General features: G+C 45.6%; 1 protein-coding gene and 1 pseudogene across 1 annotated transcript in view; both read right to left on the minus strand.

Annotated features, from left to right (window-relative positions):
* VAPA (VAMP associated protein A) overlaps positions 1-22,311 on the minus strand; it is a 90,200-nt gene that overhangs the window by 34,740 nt on the left and 33,149 nt on the right. The window contains exons 2-3 of the mRNA XM_040353960.1: positions 19,518-19,670; positions 180-283 (exon numbers count right to left, since the gene is read on the minus strand). Coding sequence (XP_040209894.1) covers positions 180-283; positions 19,518-19,670 — 257 coding nt within the window. The remainder of the gene's footprint in view (positions 1-179; positions 284-19,517; positions 19,671-22,311) is intronic.
* Positions 10,436-10,557, minus strand: LOC120942213 (annotated as a pseudogene).

Below are 22,311 nucleotides of genomic sequence, written 5' to 3' on the forward strand. Positions count from 1 at the left end.
AACCAATAGAACGTTCTCCTTTACAAGCAAGGGTGTAGACTACCATAGGTGAAACACAAAAAAATTGCAAGAACATATTAATATTACTGTCTATGAATTGAACACAGAGATAAACAACATGCTTTATTGGTTAGATGAAAAGAAAGAAAAGGGAAAGAAAGAAAGAAATGCACACTTACCATAACTTCCATGTCTGCTACATTTGATGGAGCAAATATTGTCTGCACCATGAATTTGTGCTTACTCTTTTCATTTGGATCATAGTCAAAAGGTTGCAACATTACTGTGGGGGAAAAAAAAAACGAATACACATTATCTGTTTTATTAGCACAGACAAAAGCAATAAGAGCACCCATCAGGAATAGGTTTACTATGTATGGTAAGCAGGCCCCTGACTATCAGTGGTAGAAGAAAAGAGTTGGCTTTCTCCTGCACGGTTACCGTATACAAAATTGTGTAACATTTTATTTCCCTCATTAAAGTTCTGCCTAAATTTCTTAAAAAGTCAGCAGCTACAAATACTGCAGCTGCTGACTTTTAAAATAAGGACACTTACGTGTCCAGGGCGCCGGCGATGTCCTCACCCAAAGCCAACATCTTCAGTAAGGGCTTCGTGTGGCTTCACAGCCTGGTTCCCTACTGCGCAGTCTACCTGACCACTATGCTATACACACAAACAATAGGCTTTAGTGTGGTTATAAGGATTTGGCTCAGTACTGTGCGTTTTGATCTTTGATCTCATTCCTGTAAGGCGCCTATGTGGGATATTCAAGTTTTATTATGCTAGCAGATAAAACAGAAGTCGAGCCGAAAACTAGATAAAAAATGAATAGCTCATTAGTAAAATATATTACTGCAATATTCAGCTTCAATACAGAGATTTGATTTAGAGACCTGTTTTGATGCCTCTAGATGTTTGCAGTCCGATAGTTCAATAGCCAGCATTAATTTACCCTACTTTCTATAAGCCCAGATCATTCTGATGGAGCAATCCGTGATCCGACAGGTCCCCAGGGGCCTTGCGATTCTGGGAGGACGTCCATGGATGTTAACGAACCACCCTGTAGACGTCTTTGGTCTATGGGCGGGTCGTTAACTGGTTAAAGCGGAGACCACCCAAAAGTGGAACTTCCTCTTTAAGGCCTCCTCCCCAGCTCCTGTTTGTGAAACTGAGCTTTTAGAAAATGAGGAGGGAACAGGTACCTGAACTTGACAGGCACCTGCTCCCACTACCATTTGCCTGAAGAATTCTTGCTGGAATGGTCCATATAGTCTCATGACATCTCTACTGTGTTATTCATACTTACCTATGATGGACATTTTCATTATATCTCACTTTTGTGCAGATTGATTATTATTGCACGTGTCCACTGATTGCAATTGTTTCACTGTCACACCCAGTTGGGTGTATATTGTTTAGTGTTTTTGCTACATTTCACTTTACTATACGTAGCGCTACATATCCTACCTGCACCCACCCAACAGCAGAGTACCAGGCCAGCAAGCCACCCAACAGCAGGGTGCCAGCCAGTCAGCAAGCCTCCCACAGCAGGGTGCCAGCCAGCCACACACACACAGGAGGGTGGCAGACATTTTTAACCTAATCTGTACTCTTTCAAAATTTCAACGCAGATGGATGCAGTGAGAAAAAGTAAAAGTGTGGTCTGCGACTATTTCTCATCTCAACCATCCCCAAGAAAAGCAGAAGCATGCAACACATGCACAAACAATGTGAGCACGGGATTCAACTGCAAAAAACAAAAATATGTAAATTTTTTTTGAATATAAATAAAATGAAAACTTTAGAATAAAGCAAAGAAAGTTGACAATTATATTCAGCACTGGCAAGTGAGGGAGCCTGTGTGTACAGACTGCACCGTCACTGTGTATACTGCTTTTCTCCTGTCCCTTTTCTTGCACACAATGCTCTACCCCCAAATAGGACCTGTCATGTATCTATCAAATAGTAAAAAAATAAAACAAAAACGGTTAAACTGAACTGATGAAACAAAAAACAGAAAGCATGTGTAAAAGGGGCCTTAAGGACAATACACACAATCCAAAAATCGGACAAATAACGCTTTCAAAATCGATCGTACGATAATTGGATCATTAGTACAGAGCTTTCGAGAGCCGATTTACGACAGTTCATCCGCTATTATTTAATCGGACAAACACAAATTTTTTTCCTTGTATGATACCAGATCGTACGATTTTGGTTTAATCAGTACAAGTTGTCATCCTAAAATACAAAAGAAATTCACTACAACACGTCACCACTTCTGATTTTTTTATTCTGTAATACGATAATTTTCATATCTTTAGTAACCTCTCCATTTTCGATGTGCGACTAGTATGTAAATAAAAAAAAAAAAAACAGAACGGACGATCTGTCGTCAGATTTTCAGATGGTGTGTACGGGGCTTCCAAGTCATAACATAAGACCCCCAACAGTAGCTACATATTCAACCTTCTCCTGTTACACAGACATTTCACTGCATGCTCATAGTCTTGGTGCAAACAGACTAATGTTTCAATGTCTGCAAAGAGACAGTTCAGCACTTCAACCGACCTTTTGCACACATTAAAATGCATATTTTAGGCCTGAAGATGCTTTAAAATGCCTACAACTTTATAAGCGACACCAAAAATGTCAAGCCTCAAAATTGCATCTGCCCTAATGTCATCCCTGCACCCCTGTTGCTTTGCCATGCATCAACAAAGCACAGGTATACTTCAGATTCTGCCTGAGCAGTTTAGTCTTCCCAACACCAAGACACTGGGGGTTATTTACTAACACTTTGCACTGCAAGTGCACTTGGAAGTGCAGTTGCTGCAGATCTAAGGGGAACATGCAAGGAAAAAATAGGATTTTTGTACTAACCGTAAAATCCATTTTTCTGAGTTCATGGACGGACACAGCAGCAATTGACCTTAGGGTATTATATCCATTTCCCTCCAGGAGAGACTAGGCAGAAAAACAGCACTTCAAGTGTTAAAACACTTTTCAGTACAGCTCCTCCCAGGGGGCGTGGTCCCCCGGGTATAACCCACTCTCTGACTCAGCAGCTCCAGTTCGTAACAAGCAGTACAAACAAAAAAGGAGGGGTGGGTGCTGTTTCCGTCCATGAACTCAGAGAAATGGATTTTACGGTTAGTACAAAAATCCTATTTTCTCTTCCGTTCATGGACGGACACAGCAGCAATTGACCTTAGGGACGTCCCCAAGCAGTGTCAAAAAATTTGAGGGGTGGGAAAAAACACAGCAATTAAGCTTCATTCACCCCAAACAAACCACAGTTCCTCAACGGAGGAACTTCAACCTGAAACAGCCGCCTGAAAAACCTTGCGGCCAAAGGAGGCATCCGCAGACGCACTCACATCCACCTTGTAAAACTTGAAAAGGTGTGGATTGACGACCAGATCGCTGTCTTACACACCTGTAAAACAGACGCCTGATGGCGGAAAACCCAAGAGGCACCAACCGCCCTGGTCGAATGCGCCGTAACCAGAAAGGGAGGCGCCCCATTTGGGCATAGGCCTGGAGCACGACCTGTCTGATTCACCAGAAAATGGAGGCCGACGAGACCGCCAGACCTTTCTCAGGACCATTCACTGACATGAACAGTGAGTCCGATCTCCAGAACAGAGCCGTAGCAGACAAGTATGCCCGTAGGGCTCGCACCACGTCCAAGGGAAGCAACGTGGCCTCCTTTGAGTTCTTTGGCTGAGGACATAAGGATAGTAAAACAATGTCCTCATTATAAAAGAGCCCTGCAAGACAAGGCCGCCAGATATAAAACTCGTCTGACCGAAGTAATGGCTACTAAGAAAGACCACCCTCTGGGACAGAGAGAAAGAGGAATCTCCCGAATGTCCTAAAACGGAGCCCTTTTGACGCACCGAGAGGACCGAATTCAAGTCCCACGGAGGCAGTGGAGGACACACAGGAAGGTCACGAGCCTGACTCCCTGTACAAACGTACGCACCAGGGAGTGCGTCGCCAACGGTCGCTGAAAATAAACAGCCAAGGCCGAAATCTGACCCATAAACATACTTAAGGCGAGAGCTTGACCCACTCCCCGCTGTAGGAACAGCACTTATGTGCGGGGGTGTCCTTTCATCTCTGCACACGAAATCCTACGTGAAGTAGACTTCCGTGCAATTAGCATGGTAGAGAACACAGTGTCCGACGGACCTCGGACCTCCAGCTCCTGTTTTCAAACAGCCATGACGTTAAAGCCAGCGACTGTAAAGCAGGGTGAGGAAAAATCAGACCCTGCAACAGAAGATCTACTCTCAGGGGTAGAATCCAAGGGACGTCTGCCACCAGACGCACCAGGTCCGCGTACCAGGAAAGGCGAAGCCAACCTGGAGCGACCAGGATTGTTGGCATCCCCCTCCGCTTCCACTCTGCGCAACAGGTGAGGGAGAAGCTTCAGAGGAGGGAAAGCGTAGATTTAGGCAATAGCGACCCCACGGTGCCACCAACGCGTCCGCCCAATGGTCTCTTGACCTGGCCACGGAACGGGACACCTTCCGATTGAGACGGACGCCCGAAGGTCCACGCCTGGCGTGCCCCATGTTTGGCACAACTCTGAAAACACTTCCGGGTGCAATTGGGTAGTCGGCTTGCCAACTCTGCACCCCCGGAATGTATACGGCCAAAAGAGCCGGGGCGTACCTTGTGGCTCACCGGAGGATGTGTGCAACCTCCACCACCGCAGCCGAGCTCTGCGTGCCCCCTTGATGGTAGACATACGCCACGGCCGTGGTGTTGTCGGACTGGATCCTGACCGAATGGTCCTGCAGACCCAGAAACCACTTGGGGAGACGCAGCCTGATAGCCCGGAGCTCCATGATATGACTGGCAGGCGGGACTCCACCCGAGTCCAGCGCCCTGGGCTGACTGGACACTCCAGAACGCCCCCAGCCGGAGAGGCTGGCATCCGTCGTGACCACTGTCCGATAGTACAGCAAAAATAATTTCCCGGTCCGAAGTACCAGAGATGTCAGCCACCACACTAGGGAGGACCTGACCAGGCCACACTTCACCAATATCTGGTAATCCAGAGACGAAGGGAGCTTGTCCCAACGTGACAGAATCTCTTTCTGTAACACTTGGGTGTGGAATTGGGCATACGGAACCGCTTCGAAAGAGGCTACCATGGGACCCAGAATTCTCTTGCAAAGGCGAAGCGACGACCACTGCTGGGTCGCAAACCGCTGCACCGCAGATTGCAGTGTCTGGAGTTCTTCCGTCGGGAGAAAAAAACTTGCTTCTGAGGAATCCAGGACCAACCCCAGGTATTCCAGTCGCTAGGACGGAACCAACATTTACTCCTGGACATCCAGTAGCCACCTGAATCTTTTGGAGGGGCTGACAGGTGATGAACCCATGCTCTTCTAAGTCTGAGCTTAAAGAAGCTCTCAGGAGAAAGTCGTCCAGGTATCCCACAATAGTGATTCCGCGCTGCCTTAGCAGGGCCAGAATCGGAGCAAGCATCAGTGTGAAAACTCGTGGTACCGAAGCCAGGCCGAAGGGGAGGGCCACAAACTGAAAATGGTCCTCTTCGACCGCAAAACGCAGAAACCTCTGGTGTTTCGCGCGTATGGGAATATGCAGGTACGTGTCCTGAGTACCCAAGGACGCCATAAAGTCCACCTGATGGAGAGCCGCCACTACCGAGCGAACAATTCCATCCTGAATCTTTGCACTTTGACAAAAGAGTTAAGGGCCTTGAGGTCCAGGATTGGACGGAACGCCTCCTTATTTTGGGGACTACAAACAGATTGGAGTAAAAAAAAAAAAACTGAAACCGTTCCCTTGAAGGAACCGGTATAATCACTTCCCTGACCAGCAGATCCTGACCAGCCCCTGACAGGGCCACCCGGCGTGCTGGAGGCTGGAAGGAAAAATCTGTTTGGTGGACAAGAGAGAAACTCTGTCGTGTACCCCGAGGAAACTACCTCGCAAACCCAGCGATCGGAAAGAGGGATCTCTACCGAGCCGCGCATTCGCGAGTGTCTGGCGGGGGCAGACCTACATGCAGAAGCAGGCTTGTTGGGCTTGCGGTACCAGGTGCGCTTTTTGATCTACAGCGGGCGCCTTAGCACCCTGGAAAATGTTTTCCTGCCGCACCTGGGGGCGAAAAAAACGCTTGGGGGAGGTAAAGGAGGGACCCTGCTTATGACGAGGCTCCTTACCCTTCCCAGATTGCGGGAGCAGAGTGCTCTTGCCCCCTGTAGCATCTATAATGATGTCAACCAGGAACTCCCCAAAAGGCCGTACACCCTTCAAAGGTAAGTCCTCCTAAGGACCCTTAAGAGGTTTGGTCCGCAGACCAACACTTTAGCCACACAAGGTGGCATAGTACCACCGCGTAGGCCCTGGAGACCAAGGGGAGCGTATCCAGGGCCAATTCACAGACAAACTGCAGGCCCTGCACTAACTGGTCAGCCAGGCCCACACAGAGCTCAGGAGCATTATGCGCCTCCAGCTCCTGCAGCAGGGACTTTGCTCGCTCGGTAATTGTCTGTGACACTAGAGCTCCGGCCAAAACCGGTCTCACTGCCGACCCCACTACTGTGAACATGGAGCGGGCCACAGCCTCAGCTCTCCGATCTGCGGGGTCCATAAAGGCGGGAGCCCCTTCCACAGGTAAAAGGTAAACTTGTTCAGTCTGGACACAGGGGGGTCCGCTGGTACATCAAAAACTTTCTGCGGCCGATCCCACTCCTTGTATAATATTTTGTCCAGGTAAGGAACACAAGGAAACACTTTTGCGGTGCGGGGCGGCGTGCGGAACCCAAAAGGGACCGGCATCTCTGATGTCTCCGCCGTCCTCAAGTTTTTGAGTATCCCGCACCGCAGTGATAAAAGCTCCAACAAAACGCCTTATCAAGCGCTGACCCTGAAGCAGAGTCATCCTCACTAACCGTGTGGGCCAAGCCTGCAACATCTGACATGACAGAACCAGAGCCAGCAGCAGGGTCTGATTCCGTGTCAGAGCCATCCCCAGAAGCAGGGAGGGGGTTTTTACCCCTCTTCTGGCCGCTTTTCACTTCAATCCTGGCGATAAGTGCCTAAGGGGCTGCCGTATGGGCTCTACAGAGACCGTAGGGGAAGGGGCACTAAGGGTTAACTCAGGCATGGTTGGGGTAGAAGCCTCTGTTCAGACACCATGTTGACCCACCACTATGCCGCCCTAGTACTGCAAGGCAGAGACCCACAGGTCACCCTCCCGGCCGCAAAACAGAGAGCAGGGGACCCCCAGGTAACTCACCACCCGGCCAGGCTGTAGTGCTGCTGAAGCACTGTCCGCTCTGCGCCGTCCCTCAGGTAGCAATTCGCGGGCTGCAAAATGGCGGCCATACACGTGTTTAAAGCAACAGTGACACAGCAGAAAACACAGCCCAGCACACACAGAAACTCCAGTACAACAAATTAATAAGAAGGGAGAAGCTGCTGCTCCAGGTGCACACCTGAGCAATCAATGTTCACTCAGAAACAGGTGGGTGCCTGCAATGCATGAGGCAAAAACTTGAAGGCAGGGTATGGACAGCCGCACACCAACAAATCCTAAAAAAGTAAGCCTTTAATGGTGAAAAAGGAAAGGCACTACAAAAAATGAATAGCACCACACAGCAGCACAGCCCCCGTAGTGACAGAGCCCCAGGCGGACCCCCCCCCCCCCCCAAGGGGCCACTACTTACCCGTCCTGCGACCACCGGCTGGAGGCATTCCGGACAGAACCAACGTCCGCTAAACGGCATGGCTGTCAGCCAGACACACTGTGACAAAGCCATAGAGACCGGTCATATGTGTGCCCTGGAACATGTAGTTCCCCGGCCACCCCTGGAGCAACGGGGCATGTCGTGGACAACCCAGAGCTGAGCTGAGGGCCGAGCATGGGGGGACTACAAGGATCAAGATCCAGCCTGTCACCCAGTCGGCAGTTGATAGATAGATCTCAGGATCAAAAAATGCAGGAACAAAACAAAATAAAAGCGAAAAAAAATCGCAAAAAAATTGCAGAGTACATGGACTCCAGCGAGGCCATGTCTACGCTTGACGCTAGGCAGAAAAAAACTGGAGCTGCTGAGTCAGAGAGTGGGTTATACCCGGGGGACCACGCCCCCCTGGGAGGACCTGTACTGAAAAGCGTTTTAACACTTGAAGTGCTGTTTTTCTGCCTAGTCTTTCCTGGAGGGAAATGGATATAATACCCTAAGGTCAATTGCTGCTGTGTCCGTCCATGAACGGAAGAGAAATAGGATTTTTGTACTCACTGTAAAATCCATTTCTCTGAGTTCATGGACGGACACAGCAGCCTTTGACCTTAGAGTTATATCCGCTTCCTTCCAGGAGAGTTAGGCAGAAAAAAAGCACTTTAAGTGTTAACAACACTTTCCTCAGTGCAGCTCCTCCCAGGGGGCATGGCTCCCCGGGTATAACCCACACCCTGCTCTAGCAGCCTCAGTTTGTAACAAGCAGTACAAACAAAGGAGGGGTGGGTGCTGTGTCCGTCCATGAACTCAGAGAAATGGATTTTACGGTGAGTACAAAAATCCTATTTTCTCTTCCGTTCATGGACGGACACAGCAGCCTTTGACCTTAGGGACGTCCCCAAGCAGTGTCAAAAATTTAGAGGGGTGGGAAAAACAACACAGCAACCAAGCTTACACCCCAAACAAAACCGGAGTTACTCAACGGAGGAACTCCAACTTTAAACTGCCGCCTGTAACACCTTGCGGCCGAAGGAGGCATCAGAAGATGCACACACGTCCACCTTGTAAAACTTTGAAAAAGTGTGGACCGACGACCAGGACGCTGCCTCACACACCTGTAACACAGAGGCTTGATGTCGGAAAGCCCAAGAGGCACCGATTGCCTGGTCGAATGCGCCCTAACCCGAAAGGGAGGCGCCCGCCCCTTTAGGGCATAGGTCTGAAGCACAACCTGTCGGATCCACCACCATCCATCTAGAAATGGTGGCCGACGAGATCGCCAGACCCTTTTTGAGGACCATTCACCGACACGAACAGTGAGTCCGACTTCCAGAACGGAGTCGTAGCAGACAAGTACACTCGAAGAGCCCGAACCACATCCAGGGAATGTAAAGTGGCCTCCTTCTGGTTTTTCGGCCTAGGACATAATGATGAAAGAACAATGTCCTCATTAATGTGAAAAGCCGAAACAACCTTGGGGAGAAAAGAAGGCTGCGGCCGCAGCACCACCTTATCCTCATGGATGACTAAGTAGGGAGTCTTGCAGGACAAGGCCGGCAGTTCAGACACCCGTCTGATCGATGTAATCCAGAAAAACCACCTTTTGTGACAGAGTCAACAAAGGGATCCTCCGAATGTCCTCAAAGGGAGCATCTTGAAGCACCGAGAGGACCAAATTCAAGTCCCATGGGGGCAGTGGAGGACGCACAGGAGGGGCCACATGTTGGGCCCCCCTGCACAAACGTGCGCACCAATGGTCGCTGAAAGTAAACAGCCAGAGCTGAAATCTGACACTTGACCGTACTGAAGAGGAGAGCCTGATCCACTCCCCGCTGTAAAAACAGAAGAATGCGGGACACCACGTATGTACAGGGGTGCCACCCCATCTCCTCACACATAGAGATGCAGGCCATCCACATACGATGGTAAATCCTCCATGAAGTAGACTTCTGTGCACGCAGCATGGTAGAAACCACCGAGCCTGATAGGCCCCGATCCCTTAACACCTGGCTCTCAACAGCCATGCCGACAAAGCCAGCGACTGCAAAGCAGGATGGAGGATCGGACCCTGCGACAGAAGAACTTCTCTCAGGGGTAGACGCCAGGGGGCGTCAGCCACCAGATGGACCAGGTCCTCGTACCAGAAACGGCGCGGCCAGTCTGGGGCGAGCAGGATTGTTGGAATCCCTTCGGCTTCCAGTCAGAAGAAGCTTCAGAGGAGGGAAGGCGTAAATTAGATGATAGTGACCCCAAGGCGCCACCAACGCGTCTGACGCGTCCGCCCACGGGTCCCTCGACCTGGCCACGAACCATGGCACCTTCCGATTGAGACTGGACGCTAGAAGGTCCACGTCTGGAGTGCCCCACTTTTTGGCACAGACTCAGAAACATCACCGGGAGTAGAGACCATTCCCCTTGGTCTAGTGTTTGGCGACTTAGGTAGTCGGCTTGCCAATTCTGCACTCCTGGAATGTACACGGCCGACAGAGCCGGAACGGACCTTTCGGCCCACCGAAGGATGTGCGCGACCTCCGTTGCTGCAGCTGAGCTCCGTGTGCCTCCCTGATGATTGACGTGCCCCACGGCCGTGGCGTTGTCAGACTGGATTCTGACCGGTCAGTCCTGCAGATCCAGGGACCACCTTTGTTGTACTATAAAGGGCTAATTTTAGTTTTTTTAACCCCATTATGTTACTGGCCGATTAATCGATTACAATTCTCATAATCGATTAATTTCATAATCGATTAGTTGTCGATTAATCGATTAGTTCTTTTGGCCCTAGAACAGATACTACACTTGATCTTAGCCAAAAGGCAGAGAAGTCACGCTTGGCAGGTGCTACACTCACTAACCACGACAGGACATATAACTCCTGCTGCGGTTGAAATATGTGTACAACCCTGGCCACTGCAGCTAAAGGGCTGCACAGTTGGGGATATAAACTGTATTTTTTTTTTATTTTGCAATTTTAATTTTTCACAATTTGTTGTTGTTTTTTTACAATGCTTTCTTGGGGGGGGGGGGGGGGGGGGGGTGATGTCAGTGTGTTTTTTATTTTCATTTGTATTATTTTTTACAATTAATTATTTTTATTATGTATTGCAATACTTTTTTTTCTTAGCCCTGTTGGGGGGTCTTTGGTGAGATATCAGGGGTCTTAACAGACCTCTGACATCTCCCCTTTGAAACAGAGAAAGGGACTAAGGACACAGATTCCCCAGTCTATTTCTCAGCTGCACTGAAAATGAATGGACAGGAGACAGAGGCATCCTAAACACATGTTACAATGTTTTAGTTATATGAATGAACAGAGTCAGTGATCACTGACTCTGTTCATTCGAACAAGGTAGGAACCCGGGTTTAGCGGCTCCTACCGCCGCTCTCCATCCTGACAGAGGGGGCCGAGGAGGACATGGAGGGTTACACGGAGCACAGAGGGGGACATGGAGGGTGACACCAAGCACGGAGGGGGAAAGCAGCGGCACGGAGGGGGGACACAGAGCATGGAGGGGGAGAGCAGAACAGAGGAGGGCAGCAGTGGCACGGAGGGGGGACACAGAGCATGGAGGGGGAGAGCAGAACAGAGGAGGGCAGCAGTGGCACAGAGGGGGGGGACACGGAGCATGGAGGGGAGAGCAGCATGGAGGAGGACAGCAGCAGCATGGAGGGGGAGAGCAGCACGGAGGAGGATAGCAGTGGCACAGAGTGGGACACAAAGCGTGGAGGGGGAGAGCAGCACGGATGGGGGAACTGGAGGAGGATACAGGGACAGTCAGGTATCGGGTGAAGCATCAGAGCATTTTCCCCCCCAAGTACAAGTACTCAGGGAAATGCTTGGTATCGGTACCGATACTAGTATCAGGACAACCCTAGTAACAACCTACCTGCCGAGGTCCTTCAAAAACTTAGCGCAAGTGTACCTAGAAGAATTAATGCTGGTTGGAAGCCAAAGGGTAGACACACCAAATATTGATTTGATTTAGGATTTTTCTTCTGTTTGTTCCCTATGCATTTTGTAAATATAAAACAAACAATGTATATTTATCAAAGCATTCTCACTTTACTGCATTTCTTCACACATACATACACTGTATAATTTATTTTCACACACACACCCCACTTTATTTAGGTACACCTGTTCCATTGCCTGGTAACACAATTTGCTAATCAGTGAATCAAATGGCAGCAACTAAATGCATTTAAGCATCTAGACGTGGTGAAGACGACTTGCTGAAGTTCAAACCGAGCATCAGAATGGGGGGGGGGGTGCAAGGGATTTAAGCGACTTTGAACGTGGCATTGTTGTTGGTGCCAAATGGGTTGGTCCAAGTATTTCAAAAACTCCTGATCTACTGGGATTTTCATGCACAACCATCTCTAAGGTTTATAAAGAATGATCAGAAGAAAAAAGTATCCAGTGAGAGTTGTGTGGAGGAAAATGCCTTGTTATGGTCTAAGGAGAATGGGCAGACTGGTTTGAGATGATAGAAAGGAAACAGTTACTCAAATAACCACTCGTTACAACCAAGGAATGCAGAAGAGCAACTCTGAATGCACAACACATCAAACTTTGAAGCAAATGGGCTACAGCAGCAGAAGACCACACCAGGTGCCACTACTGTCAGCTAAGAACAGAAACTGAGGCTACAATTCACACAGGCTCACTAAAATTGGAACAATACAAGATTGGAAAAAATGACCGGGCCACTTTTTGCGATTCGCCACTGCGTCGCTTTAACGTACAATTGCGTGGTCGTGCGACGAGGCTCCCAAACAAAATTGACGTCCTTTTTTCCCACAAATAAAGCTTTCTTTTGGTGGTATTTGATCACCTGCGGTTTTAATTTGTTGGACTATAAAACATAAATAGAATTTTTATTACTTTTTGCTATAATAAAAATCCCCCAAAAATATATATAAAACTTTAGGCCGATACGTAATGTTCTACATATTTATGAAAAAAAAACTGGCAATAAGCGTTTATTGATTGGTTTGCGCAAAAGTTATAGCGTCTACAAAATAGGTGACTAAAGTTTCATGGCACTTTTATAAAAAAAATATGTTTTACTAGTAATGGCGCCGATCAGCGATTTTTATTGTGACTGCGACATTATGGCAGACACATCGGACACTTTTGACACTATTTTGGGACCATTCACATTAATACAGCAATCAGTGCTATAAAAATGCACCGATTACTGTATAAATGTGACGGTCAGGGAAGGGGTTATCGACTGGGGGGGTAGGGCTTACTTTGACATGACAGTGATCACTGCTCCCGATGAGAGGAAGCAGACGATCAGTGTTCTGTCACTAGGCAGAACAGGGAGATGCCTTGTTTAAACAGGCATTCCCCCGTTCTCCTGCTCCGTGACGCAGGACAATGGCGGACATAGAGTCCGCGGGTACGGTCACCGAGCTTGCAGCAAATTTAAAGGGACGTACCTGTACACCCATTTGCCTGTCCGTGCCATTCTTCCAACGTAAAAGTGTGTGCGCTGGTCTGCAAGTAGTTAAGGCCGATTTTCACCTGGTTTCTGGTGAGTGTAAAAATCTTAAGGCCCCTTTCACACTGGAGCGTTTTTCAAGCGTTATTCAAGCGAAGCCTCATCTGCAATGTGTTGGTAAAGCACCGCTAAGACCCTAACGTTTTAGGGTGTTTTTGCAGTGCCTCAGTGTGAAAGGGTAAGGCGTTTTTACAGCGCTTTCAATTCATTTCAATGGAGAGGGGCGTTTTTTTCAGTGCCCAAAAGCTGCTCCAAACATTTTGCTTGCAGGACTCAGTGTGAAAGGGTCCATTGAGATGCATGGAGAGCGTTTTATGAGCGTTTTAAGAGTGTTTTAATAGCACTATTTTTAACACTAAAACGCTATAAAAACGATTCAGTGTGAAAGGGGTCTTAGGGAGCGGTATCCTACGTGGTGTGGTGAAGGGATATAGATTCTGAGGAATTAATTATAAATTGTTGTTATTTTGTGACAGCTGATTACTCTACAGAGACTTTATTCTTGTTCCATCCATATTGGATGGAAATGGCTGCTGTATATTTAGGAGGCTGTCCTGTATGAAGGGATGACTTCTGGAAGAATTTTCATCTATTCCTACATGACAGTGTCACCTGTATGTGCCACAGCTTAGTGTGTTGTTATAAAGAACAGCCTACTTAACCCATGACGCCAGGGTGTGAGCTCACAGAATATTATGTTTGAGCTCACACTTGTGTGGCTGTGTTCTGCGGGTAGGACAGTCCCTGTATTTTAATGGGGTCCCCCAAAAAAGAGGGACCCTTTTTAAAAATAATGCTGCAGGGAATAGCGTGCATGCGCACAAATATGGGCTTTTTGCTGATGCGTGGGGGCCCTGTTAAAAATTGATGGCGCTCCCATGCATCTGTTCAACAGCGACACGTTTCTCTTGCTTGTTGCACATGGCACATGATTGTTCCAGCGTCCCCAAACATGCAATAGTGTGAACTTGGCCTCATGGATAGGTCACAAATGGTGACAAGACCAGTCATCCTGCACAATCAGAGGGGATGCAGCAGTGACCGGTCTCGCAATTTGACCATTTATGGGCAGGGGGAATGTACCAAGTTGATCAATCCCCCGCCAAGAGAAGACAATTGCTCATATAAATGTGATGTGCAGCCTGGACCCCCGTATGATAAGTGCAAGTAATTTGCTCTTTAGAATCTGGCTGCACGCTTTTGTGTATAGGTTACGCCGGTGACAACTGCAATATCTTCCGTTGTTGTTTCCGGTGTCTCTTTTGGTTTGCACCCTTTTTGACATTTAAACAGCGTGGTGTTTGACATCTGGAAACAATCTCCTTTCCCTGAAGAATCCTTGTATGGGGAAATGCATTGGGTGGAGTCACTATCCTAGACATCATTACGCTTGAGCTGGTCACGATATGTACCGAGGCGGTGCTTTTTGAACTTTGTTTGGTGTTATGTTGGATTTTGAGAAATAAACCTTTTAAACAAACTGCACCATGAAGCCTCTCCTTCTCTGCCCTTATTAACATTACCGACACTGTGAGCAAGTCTGGATACCCATTTGATGTGTAAGATCCATTGAAACAGGTGCTTTGCATAGCACGGATGGGACATCTGTACCTTCACTGGAATCCTCCGATGCTTATCCCTATCTGGTTGATGATGTTTCTGACATGCCCTTCTGATCTCTATAACCTGAGATCCAACAGATCTGGTAAGCGGCGGTGATTGCCTCTTTTTCTTTGATGAACAAAAAATTTTACTGTACCTGCAGAAGAGTTTTTATTCTGTTGTATTTGCGGATCCTAGGAACTTTGAAGTTGCTCTGATGAATCCTGATTTATTGGATCCCTAATTGCTTGCTTGAGACTTTGAATGTACCAACCTCATAGATATTCAATTTACTATTTTTATATACGTTTTTTTGCATTTATTAGTACACTTTATCCCTATGGATATTTATGTGGTGGCGCACTGATTTTTATTTTACAAGTCTATAGGCAGGTAGATGTACACATTTGATCGACTCTGCCCAGGAAAATAAAAAAGGTCTGTGACCGTTACCATTTCTCTGGACCTAAACATGATTGGAGGTAGTCTAACATAAACAGACGCAAGTCCCTTTTCACTCGGCTGCCTGTAGATCCATCATATGTCAGGAAAGCTCCCGTTTGTAAATATAGCTAAACTTAACAGGCTCAATGTCACAAATTGACATTCGTCCCATTCTTCTCTGATTATGCAAACCCTAATTATTCGGCCAAAAGGTGCACCATGTAAAAAGAGGCTTTAGGCCCCATTCACACCCGAGCGTAGCGTTTTTTCCGGCACTTTGTCACGCGTTTTGTCGCGCGTATTTGCACATTTGCATACAGCGTTGTCTGACGTTTTAGAACTTCGTCGAATGATCATCTCTTTCATCATTTGTTGCTGTTTGTAGATTCTTTTTATCTTCTTCCTGGGAGAATATTCTATTTCACAGAACAGATTCAAGCGACAAAACGCCCGTAGAAACATTGAGCGTTTCCATTAGTTTCTATGGGAATACAAATGTTCAAAAACGCCCAAATCAGCCCAATTCGAGCGACAAAAAAGGGTCCAGAACTCGTTTGAGCTTCAGGCGTTTTGGAGTGGAGATGTGAACCATCTCCATTGAGAATAACGGATTTTTTCCTCTTTAGCGTTTTATAGCATCAGGCTTCATGCTACAAAACGCTCAGGTGTGAATGGGCCCTTAGGCTCGGTTCACACCTAATGCCGGTGCGGCTCACAGCAGGGGTCCTGTGCGTCCTGGTTCACCGTTTCAGGTCCGAAATCAGCCCGAATTTTGGGCTGAATTTGGACCTGAAAACGGACCAAAAGACGCACAGGAATTTCTGTGCAAATTTACATCAGAGCTGCATCAGAGATAAGTGAACTGGCCCCATAGAGAGACATTCACATTCTCCTGCTATTGCGGATTGGATGCGGGGATCCCGCATCCAATTTGCAATAGCATGAACCCAGTCTCAAGAGAACTGCTGGTTGAAAGGAGCACTATTCACTACAGGTGCAAGCACTCTCAAATCAGCATCCACATTGCCAGACTTCCCACTATCAATGCAGACTTGTTTGCATGCATATTTTTAGTGCACAAATCAGTTGCCAGTAACAGCATCAAGCAGTTCTCAACAAGTTTCTTATAGCTGATACAAACTTTTTTCCCCCAGGTATAGCTGTCAAGACCTTTTGCATTGAAAATTTTAAAATGGTGATGCAACAATGGCTGCACATATCTGTTGTTAGTAACAACCTGATCATTGAGAGCCATTAAGAATATATTTTATAGACCAGAAGACTGAGGTTTGGTTTCTTTTTTTATTAAAAAAAATTCTTTACATATAACATTTAACATGCCTTGACACTTAAAAGGCAGCTCGATACTACCTTCCTTTACTATATGGTGGTTTCTTCGAATCTTCCCCAAACAAAAACAAAAAAGGGGGGGGGGGGGAGAGAACGGTAGGAAAGTGTTTGTGACTATAAAGAATGTATTAATATATATGTATTCCTAATACTATATACGTGATATTTATTATGTTTCCTCTGTGCCTTCTTATATTTATTTATTGAGGGGTAAACACCCCCAAAAAACAAGGAGTTGTGTTTAAGATGTTATATTTATATGTGTCTTCTTATTTATAATTGTAGTATTCCCTTCTAAATGATGTGTTTTTGGATCTTCGCCCCCCCCCCCCCCCCCCAAAAGGGGAAGAGGAGAAAGAGAGAAGAAAAAAAAAACACCCACACGTTCCTCCCTCCCCCAAAATAGGTAAGGAGGATCGTTAAGACACCTTCCCATATTCTTCTAGTGTCACATTCTCTACTTAGACATATTAACAATACATACATATAAAACATACACTAACATACACCAATCCATTAAAAATAAAAGCTGTGGATTGTTCCCCTCTTTCTTTTTTATAGTTCCAATCTCCTTTTCCGAGCTTCATAAGGCTTTTGGTTTTATCCATCTATTGCTTGGTTATGATTTTCCCAGATTTTTTTTTTCATTTCTCCTGTTTATGCCTGATGTCATGTATCCATTTTTCTGCTCCCATTATTATAACTACTTCCCTTTTCCATTCTTGAATTGTGGGGCATATTGCTTGCTTCCAATACCTTGGTATTAATCTTTTGGCCGCATTTAATAAATGCGGTACAATGCTGTTTTTATAAGTTTTTATAGCTCTTGTGGTTCCATGGAACAGGAATTGTAACGGTGTAAACTCTATTGTTTCCTCTGACATTTTCCTCATCCATGGTGACACTTCCTCCCAAAAGATTCTTATCCCTGGACATTCCCACCAGATGTGGAGGTATGTTCCCTGCTCCCGCACCCCCTCCAACATCGGTCATCTCTTGTTGGATATATTTGAGCTAATCGCACCGGGGTGCGGTACCATCTAACCAAAAACTTATATGCACTTTCCTGAGCTTGTGGATGTGGCATGTGTAATTGTAATTTTTTTTTTTAATTACAATGGGGGGAATCTGCATCCTAGTTCTTTTTACCATTCTTTAATAAAGTAAGGGGTTGTTTTATTCTGTTCACTACATATTATTTTATATATTAGTGACAGTAAGTGGTCCAATTTTAATATCTTTCTACAAGTTTTTTCGAATATAGTTAGGGAGTTCAAAGTTCTTACTTCAGGGTCTAATCTTCTAGAAAAAAACTTTGCATCTGACTATATCTCCATCCTGCCATTACCATATCTCCTTGTGTTGATACTAAATCTACACCCCCAGTGGTGCATACCTCAGGCACATTGTGTTACCTTCCGATTCCCATGGGCCTAATAATCCTTTTTCCTCTCCTGGAGGGAACCATGGGTAACCCCCCAGTGGTGCCAGTGGGGATGTTTTTGGGGCATATTTGCCAAGTTGATTTATCCTATCCCATACTGCCAGTGTGTTCCGAGTTAATGGGGATGTCCATTCTGATAATCCCCTGGCCTTTGTTGGTATCCATGGTGCCCCCGCCAAGTTCCTCCCCTCCATATTTGTCTCCATTAGTACCCATGCTCTGTTACCTTCATCATGGCACCAGTGCAGTATACACACCAGAGCCATCGCTTTATAATAGGATGCAATATCTGAGAGCCCAACTCCTCCTTCTTCCTTACTCTTACATAGAATTTCATATGCTATCCTAGCATTTCCCTTCTTCCATATAAATGATATGAATGCTTTCCGTATCTTTTTAAAAAAATATCCGGGGGAGTTGTATGAGAACTGTTTACAGAATATATAAAAGTCTGGGTACCACATTCATTTTTAGGGTATTAATTCTCCCGAACCATGCTAGTGTGTTTGCCTTCCATCTATTCAGATCTTTCATTATTTCTGTAATTAATGTTACATAGTTACGTTCATACAGTATCTTTTCATCGGCTGCTATGTGCACTTCCAAATAGCACAGAGATTGGGGTTTGGTTTCTAACCCGCTTTGTTACAATGGTTTAACAATATAGAACTATTTGGGGATTTCTAATAAATAAGCATAACTTTGATGGAAGTTTTTCGGTTTTAGTTTTTGACATTCCTTTGACGTTTTTGAGGATTATTTTTTGTTCAAATATTAGTACGCAAGAAAAACAAACAAAAAAAAATGATTGCATCTATGTAGTCAATAAGAAATTATTTTCTTCATGCAACTAATGTAAGCTCCTGTATTTGGGTTGGTATCAGCCTCTAAAACACTCCCCTATAGCAGCGTTTCACAACTTCATTGCTCTAATACACCCAACAGGCTAATAGAGAAAAGACTCAGCCACTGTACACAATACAGGCCCAGTGTGTAATAAGGCATAGCTGCCTCAGCCTCCAGGAGGGTGCGGCCTGAATGGAGTTAGGCTGAGATCACTTATCACACTCTGGACTTGTATGGTGTGCAGTGGCTGAGATTTTTCTCTATTTGTTCTGTGGATTTCATGCAGTCAGGGCGGACGCCTAGCCTGACCTGAACACACAGAAAGGGAGACAGATGCCGGAGCGGAGACCTTAAGGTCGGTTTAGGTTCACACCCAATAGGCTGTTTTGGGAATTTCTCATACCAAGTCACTGACATTGATTTAACTGTTTGCTGACCAGCCGCCACCATTAAACTGCGGCAGGTTGGCTCGGCTAGGCAAATCGCTGTAGGTGTGTTTCTGATGTATTAAGAGCAATAGCAGTATACAGACACTTAAAATACTTTTTAAGATTGTATCAATAAAATGTATGTTTTAAAACATCCTCTATTACCAGAAACTGTTACTGTGGCTCCAGGATCTATAATGCCACTGTTTGGCCTCACGCAGTAGCGCCTTGGAGCTGTAGTTTTCACCTTGAAGCATACTTTCTTTTCAGACGGATTACGAAGTTTGAGGTTTGTGGTGACAACATCTGTAAACGGACCTAAAAATTAAGAAAAAATTTTTTAAATAAAAATTAACAGCTTGCGAGTGGCTTTATAACAAACAGAATTAAGTATTTACATAGAGAAACGCAACAGGGTTGCCCCCTGTCCCCCATATTGTTTATTATGCCGTTGGAACAATTGGCTATCAAAATTCGGGGTCATCCGGATATACAGGTGTTTACTGTGGAGATCGTGAGCACAAGTGCACCTTGTTCGCAGAAGACATACTACTCCTCCTTTCTTTTCCCGGTCACCTCATTACTCAACTTACATTTGGTGCTATGACAATTTACGGCTATCACATGCTTGCGAGTGAACCATTCCAAATCTCAAGCACTGATCTTATTCATTATAAACACACATAGTCAGCTTTACAAAGATCATTTTGCTTTAAATGACAACCTGAAGCCCTTCCGTATTTAGGTATCTTTTTGACCCCTTCCCTTTCCAAACTTTATAGACAAAATTATCTTCTCATGTTTAAAAAATTGGAGTATCTCAAAAGATGGTCAAATAATCCCCATCATGGTTCAGTCGATTGTACTTAGGGGTGCAACGGATCAAAAAACTCAGGGATCGGATCGATCCTCGGATCAGGAGTCACGGATCGGATCATTTTCGGATCAGCAAAAAAAAAAAAAAAAAAAATTATATATATATATATATATATATATATATATATATATATATATATATATATATATATATATATATATATCACACACACACTTTATAGTCATTGTCAGAACTGGGGGGAAATAACATGCAGTAGTAGTAAATAATCTTGCTGTAAAAACAGCAAGATTGTACTTTTAACAAGTCCTGTCCAAACAGCCTCTTTAATCCACCCTTGTGAATTGCTACTGTGCTGCTTGCCAGAGCCCAGTGCACAGCGTGACACGCCTCCCCAACTCTGTATGGGAAGATTAAAAAGACCCAGGAGTGAACAAGCGAACATTGTACACATCAAAATTGTGGGGAGGTCTGGCAGTACCCGATTTGATTGAATACCATTATGCAGCGCAGCTGGCCCTGTTGACCAGTTTCCATAAACAGTCCAGGCCACTCTGGAAGTCGTTGGAGTCTTCCTATATCCTAATATAGTGATTAGCTAGAGCAGGGTTTAACAAATTTGCTTGGAATCTAGAAGCCAGCTAAAAAAGTTAGGAGCCAGAAACGCACCTCGTCCCGCCGAGCTCGTGCACAGAAGGGAACGCATAAGTGAGTAGCGCCCGCATATGAAAGCGGTGTTTAAACCACACATGTGAGGTATCGCCGCGATTGGTAGAGCGCGAGAAAACATGCAACCTGTAGAATATTTTAAACGTCGCCTATGGAGATTTTAAAGGGTAAAAGTTTGTCGCCATTCCACGAGCGGACGCAAATTTGAAGAGTGACATGTTGGGTATCAATTTACTCGGCGGAACATTATCTTTCACAATATAAAAAAAATTGGGCTAACTTTACTGTGGTTTTATTTTAAAAACTGTATTTTTTCCCAAAAAAGTGCGCTTGTAACACCGCTGCGCAAATACGATGTAACAGGAAGTTTTGCAACGATCGCCATTTTATTCTCTAGGGTATTAGAATAAAAAATATATATAATGTTTGGGGGTTCTAATTGGAGGGAAGGAGATGGGAGTGAAAACACAGGGGAAGCTCCATTGGCATTGCTGGTTGTCTTGTCTGTCATACCAACGGCCACCATAAGATGGCGCCAGATCACAGAAGGAATCATAGGCCTGCAGAAGGCCACAAAGCCGCGGCCTCAATTGCCGGCTGGCGTGGTGGGGGCGCACGGTGACACAGGGTGGGGTATCCTGCGTCTCCGTGCGCCCCCACCTCCCCTGCTGTGCGATCACGTCCGGCCGAGCCGGCCGGTAATTAAGGCCACGGCTTTGCGGCCTTCTGCAGGCCTATGCTTCCTTCCCCAGGCGCCAGGTCGCTAATTCTAGTCGCAATTGCGACCTGGTGCCCGGATTTCGTCGAACCCTGAGCTAGAGCTGCACTCTGGCTAAAATGAGAATCACAATTTTTTTGCTTAGAATAAATAATCACGATTCTCACGGCATAACATCATCTTTCATATTATACAAATTGGGCTAACATTACTGTTTAGTTTTTTAATTCATTAAAGTGTATTTAGCAAAAATCACAGATTTTAACTTGTGAGCAACAAGTGTCAGAAAAAGATAATCTTTAACCACTTAAGCCCCAAACCTTTAGGCAGCTAAATGCCCAGGCCAGGTTTTGCGATTCGACACTGCGTCGCTTTAACAGACAATTGCGCGGTCGTGCGACGTGGCTCCCAAACAAAATTGGCGTCCTTTTTTTCCCACAAATAGAGCTTTCTTTTGGTGGTATTTGATCACCTCTGCAGTTTTTTTTTTTTTTTTGCGCTATAAACAAAAATAGAGCGAAATTTTGAAAAAAAATTCAATATTTTTTACTTTTTGCTGTAATAAATATCCCCCAAAAACATATATATTTTTTTTCCCTCAGTTTAGGCCGATACGTATTCTTCTACCTATTTTTGGTAAATAAAAAACGCAATAAGCGTTTATCGATTGGTTTGCGCAAAATTTAAAGCGTTTACTAAATAGGGGATATTTTTATTGCATTTTTTTTTTTACTACT

The sequence above is a fragment of the Rana temporaria genome, chromosome 5 (assembly GCF_905171775.1).
Source record: "Rana temporaria chromosome 5, aRanTem1.1, whole genome shotgun sequence".
In the NCBI taxonomy this organism is placed as follows: domain Eukaryota; kingdom Metazoa; phylum Chordata; class Amphibia; order Anura; family Ranidae; genus Rana; species Rana temporaria.